This window comes from Arachis ipaensis, chromosome B07 (genome assembly GCF_000816755.2).
Source record: "Arachis ipaensis cultivar K30076 chromosome B07, Araip1.1, whole genome shotgun sequence".
Taxonomy (NCBI): domain Eukaryota; kingdom Viridiplantae; phylum Streptophyta; class Magnoliopsida; order Fabales; family Fabaceae; genus Arachis; species Arachis ipaensis.
Window position 1 is genome coordinate 7514994 of NC_029791.2, and position 5903 is coordinate 7520896.

General features: G+C 28.7%; 1 protein-coding gene across 1 annotated transcript; it reads left to right on the forward strand.

Annotated features, from left to right (window-relative positions):
- Nucleotides 431-1600, forward strand: LOC107609245 (cold and drought-regulated protein CORA). The gene is made up of 2 exons (XM_016311131.2): nucleotides 431-606; nucleotides 1032-1600. The coding sequence occupies exons 1-2, from the start codon at nucleotides 504-506 to the stop codon at nucleotides 1298-1300; spliced, it is 372 nt and encodes a 123-aa protein (XP_016166617.1). The 5' UTR covers nucleotides 431-503; the 3' UTR covers nucleotides 1301-1600.

The window sequence follows — 5903 nt, forward strand, 5'->3', positions numbered from 1 at the left end:
TTTGTATTTAACAAATGATTTATCCATTTGATCCGAATTTTTGTGACAATATTTGAATAAATATTTAAAAAATACACAAAAACTTGGAATAAAATTTAATTTTAAAAAAAATTATTTGATATCAAATTGTCAAATTTTAAGAATAAAATTGTATGAAAATCTTAAGTGTAAAGTAGTTTTTTAATATTGGGACTACTTGCTCTGATCCGTATCCATCAAGTTGATGAGCAGTTAAAGGCAATTAATGCTTCTTCACTTACATAGCCTACAAGTTTTTACCATGTGGAGAACAAGGAAGCTGAGTTGGAGATTTAAAGAATTTCTCAGGGTTTCCATTAGATAATATCCAATTAATGTTGGATACACTATTCCAACTGCAAAGTTGAAAAGTCCTCCATTCTCCACCACCTTCCATTCCTATATATAGAGCACAATTTCTCACTATTTTTCTCATCCTTCACTACTGAACACATAATACAACTTAATTTGAATTCTACTGAAAAATGGGTTCAAGAGTAGCAATACTCATGCTTGGCCTCTTGGCCATTGTTCTTATCTCTTCAGAAGTGGCTGCTAGAGACGTACCTGAGGCTTCACCTAACAAGGGTAAATTTTTGCTTTCTACATTAATTGTACTTCCCATAAACAATAATATAATAAACAATGGCATTTTTTAAATAATTTTAGTGTCAGAATGGCCTACTTAAATAATGATATTACTAATAAAAAATATTATGTGAATTTATTGAAGTATTTATTACATAATATAAGAATCTTCACTTATTATTATCTTATGTAATCATAAAAAAAAATTCAGATCAGTTTTTCAAAAAAATAAAATAAAATAATAACTGATAAGTCCACATAATATCCTTATTTAGAGATACTATGACTAAAACATGGTATTTTATTAATGTAGGTGTTATATATAACAATTAACTAACTCTCTCAAATATTAATATAAGTGAATACACAATGAACTCTGATTTTCTGCATTTTGTTGAATGATGAATCCATGCATGTGCTTGCAGATGAAGCTGGTACAGAGGCAAATGAAGTGGGTGAGGCCAAGTATGGATACGGTGGTGGTAACTATGGCCACGGTGGTGGTTATGGCCACGGTGGTGGTTATGGCCACGGCGGTGGAGGATACGGTCACGGCGGTGGAGGATACGGTCACGGCGGTGGAGGATACGGTCACGGTGGCGGAGGATACGGTCACGGTGGCGGAGGATACGGTCACGGTGGCGGAGGGCACGGCGGTCACGGTGGAGGAGGGCACGGAGGAGGAGGGAATTAATTATTACATATTATGCTTCAACAATATGTAATAAATAATTATTATTATAATGGCATTTCAGTGAATAAATGAAGCTCGTGGGATGAGAGAGAGACATATACATGTAGAGAAAGAGAGATATAGTAGATAGGACTAAAGGCTATTTTTGACTTTTTCCCTAAATGCTATGATCGATCTTTCTAATGATCTTAGCTTGCCATATTAAGATGTCTTACTCTCTCCACAAGTGGAATGTTGAATGTATATGCATCCTATGTTTCTGTCATAATGAAAATAGTAACCAAAGTTGTTCTCAACTACGTTCATTTTGTCTATTACCATTCAGAGATAAGTTTTTTTTTAAGGGTATAAGTAGACAATAAAAATATTAAATAATGTAAATAATAGATATATTAAATGTTCAATTTATTAGGTATGCGGATGATTATCCTAATATTAAGATTTAGGTGAATAATTTAAAAGATGTAGTATGTTTTTATTTTATTAGATTAATTTTAGAGTTTATTGTTCACAAAAGTCATTATCTATCTAACAAAATTATTTTTTTTAACTTCAAAATTGATGAAAAATGTTGAGAAGGGATAGTCGAGTTAATACTCAATTTGGTCCCTGAACTTACACATGAGTCTCAATTTAGTACTTAAGATTTTAATTACCTCTATTTAGTCCATAAAATTTATAAATGTAGCTCATATTAATTCCTGAGACGATTTTTAGTATAAAAACGTTAATGGAGCGCTGTTATAGACTATCAAATGTTACGTTAAAACTTGTAAAATGATGCATTTTTGATTTTGGCATTTAAATAACTCAAAAAGGGCATCGTATCACTTATTTTATTAGGTAAAATTTTAATAAATACTATTTATAATGTTGTTTTTTGGTTATTTGAATGCCAAAACTAAAACGACATCATTTTACAAAGTTTAGTGTGGCATCCGGCTGTTCACGATAGTGTTTTATTAACGTTTTTACGTTAAAAATTATTTCCAAAACTAACATAAATTATATTTACAAAATTTTGAGACTAAATAAAAGTAATTAAAACTTTAGGAACTAAATTAAGACTTACATATAAGTTCAAAGACCAACTAGGGTTCCGACAGTACCCTTCGCATTATTAGCGGAAGGGGTATTGCCATTTAATGGAGTACTACCTAACTTCCATGGTTTGATTCTTTTCTTAATTATTTTTACGAAATAAATAAAATAAAATAAATAACTATTAATAATCTTTTTTTCCTAGAGAACAAACGTGTTAGTTTCTATTTCTCAAATTAATTGTTCATTTTACTTTTTAAATAATTGTTTATTTCAGAAGAAAAGAATATTAGAATTGCTTTTATTTTTTTGAAAAACCATATTTACATCGATCGAAGCTGGTTGTTTACATCTTGGTGAAGAAAATATTATTTCAGTTAAACAAGAAATTAAACGACAATATTTGTTGCTTCCGAAACTTGAAAACTAATTTCCACACTTCAGGAAAATACTAGAATTTCACTAAAGAAAAAAAAAAAAAATCTTTGACCGAAAAACCGCTGTTTTTGACTGTTTGTCCACCTTAAATCAATGTCACTTTCAGACTTTCATCGTTTGAAGCTTAAAGTTATAAGAGTGTGTCGTTAGAATGGGAGAAGCATGTTTCAGCTTTTTGAACGCTTCAATTTTAATGTTATTTTTTTTTATCAGTTTAAATTTTTAAAATGAATAATTTTTGTTATATACTATCAATAAAATTTCTAAGTACTCTGGTTAGTGATAATTCTCTGTCTTAACTCTTAATACTTAGCTTCGAGTCTTCATGCATGACTTTCATCAATTATTATCATTTCTAACATTTCTTTGTTTCTTTGTGATGGTTCTCATGCACGTAGATATACATATATCGAGAAGGAAAAGTCTAGCGGCCAGCAACTTTGTTAAATTCTGACCTGCATATAACCAATAAAAAAAAGTGAGCCATTGGATGAAATCTCACACCATTAAAACCATCATTGATGGCTATTTGATGGCTACAAATCACAAAAGTTGCTGGTCCCTAACATTCCTCTATGAAGAATGATGTAGCTATAGAAGTTGAAGCAATGCTGGAGAACGCACACCATTTGTTTACAACTCAAAGCTGCTGTATCTACAAAGTACCCCATAAAATTCGTGAGTCAAACGAAGATGCATACACCCCAATAATGCTTGCTTCAATTGGCCCCCTCCATCGTGGCAATTCAAGGCTGGTAATCATGAAAGTCCACAACAGGTTTATTGTAAACGTTTCATTCGAAGATCGGAGGCATTTTTATTCGATTTGGTGAGTTGCGTTCAACACTTGGAACCAAAAATCCGTACATGTTATTCTGAGAAGATGGATCTCACAACAGATGAGTTGGTGAAGGTGATATTCATAAACTGTTATTTTGTAATTGAGGTTTTCAGCAGAGAAGAGTGGACAAGAAATGATGCTATACATGATTTGTTATTGCTTGAGAATCAAGTTCTTTTGTTTGTTTTTGAGAAGATATACAATCTAGCTTTTACTTCTCTCTTAAATAATGGTGCTGATGAATTCCCTTCATTTATGAAGCTTGTTTTTTATATGTTTAAAAATCACAAGAAACAAGGAGTGTCACCACCACCGCCGAATGGTAGAACTATATCACACTTCACTGATCTGCTTAGATGCTTCATCTTGCCACCATCTCATAGAATACCTTCAAGGAACCATGAAACTGTAGTTCTTGGTAACAGTGCATTTGAGTTAGTTGAAGCAGGAGTAAAGTTTCAAGCAAATTAATCTAGTCATGGATGCATATTTGGCTTGGAATTTGAGCATGTGGTATTCTTGAAAGGGAAACACTAACGTCTAAGTGTGTGTTTGGATTACAGTTTGCAAACGGGAGTTTGCATAAAATTGATTTTGCAAACTTGATTTTGGTCAAAAGTAGGTTTGTGTTAAAAGTAATTTATGTTTGGTAATTTTTGTATCAAAATGGATTATAGTAAAATAAATGTTGTTTGGCTTATACCATTCAAAATCACTTTTAGATAAAAAATTACTAAAATGGACATCAACTTAAATTTTTTTTATATTATCCTATTGTTTTAATTTAGATATTTAAATAGATTTTATTAGTTAATTTTATAATAAAATTAATATTTACTTACTAAAATAAAAATAACATATAAAAATAGACAAAATATTTTTTTAAATAAAAATAAAAATTATATATTTTAGATATATATATATATATATATATATATATTTAATCAAATATGTTACATTTTTTAAGTATTAAATGTTACTTTAGTATTTTTTTACATCGTACTCTTATTCTAGTACTCTCAATAATCTTATTCTTAATATTAATTTGAAATCCAACGTTTATGATTTTATTATTATCTATGATTAATTTTTTATTTAATTTATTTTTTTAATAGAATCATAATCTATATTATAAAAAATTACACTAAAACATAGTATATGAGAATTACAATTATAAAAGAGAGTACTAAAAATAATAAAGAAATTAAATATTTACTTTATAGTAATTGAAACAAATCTAAAAATTTTTTATGATCTTTTTATATAGTATATTTTTAGTATTTTTAGTATTTTTTTTTTAGTATGTTATAATTTTTTATTATTATTATTATTTATAGTTAATTTTTTGTTTAATTTACTTTACCTAATAGAATCAATAAATCATATTATAAAAAGATAATAACAAACATAATACACAAAAATCACGATTATAAAAGTGTATAATGTCAAACAAATAGTTAAAAAAAATAAAAATAATAAATAATAGAAAATTAGAGCTCATATAAATAGAAATAACAAGAATTTTATAAATAATACAATAACATATACAAAGGATAAAGTTGGTAAAAAGTAAATAAAAGGTTAGTATCTATGTCTAAAAGCCTGTTAAGAAAACGCAGAAGCTAAAAATAGTTGCTTCTTATAAACGTTGGTTTTGGCAGCAGAATCACTTCTGCGTTCATGAAAAAAAAATTTGCCAAACCAAAAGTTGAAACTTTCAAAAAATTTAAACGTGCTTCTTCCCTTCCAATGGGTTTCCCAAACACACCCTAAAAAGTCTAAAAAGTTTGGTTAAGGAACATTGTGGCTTTGGAGAATTGCACTAGGTGACGTCTTTGGTGGCTCAACAATCAAGCTGAACATGGCTAAAGGTTGACTGGCCATTTAAAAGATGACATGTGGTAAGTGAACTCATTATTATATATTTAAAAGAGTATAGAGGACTGTAAATAAAAAAAGTTTACTGTTTAAAAAACTGAAAATTAACTACCTAAGAATGGCTAACCAAAAAACTTATGTATCTTGAGCAAAGAGAAACAAAAATTCTTGTAACTTCCTGTTTAAAGAACAATAAAATGTCTAAAAAAAAATAAATTCACTTAAATAAATGTTGATGATTCGAATCCTGCCTTATGTATTCAGTAATCTATTAGTCAATAGCAAATAAATTAGTCATTGACTGCTGAATTAAAAAATACCGTAGAAAACAAAAAAAATGTTTAAAAAAAATAATAAAAAACGATGATAATAAAAGAGAAACATGATGATAAATTTACTTTATTT

What these genes read in the sequence shown, in the direction of transcription:
- LOC107609245 (XM_016311131.2), top strand. Translation starts at nt 504, where the DNA reads ATGGGTTCAAGAGTAGCAATACTCATGCTTGGCCTCTTGGCCATTGTT. An exon ending in TGAGGCTTCACCTAACAAGG is followed by an intron (nt 607 to 1,031) that starts GTAAATTTTTGC and finishes ATGTGCTTGCAG; the next exon opens with ATGAAGCTGGTACAGAGGCA.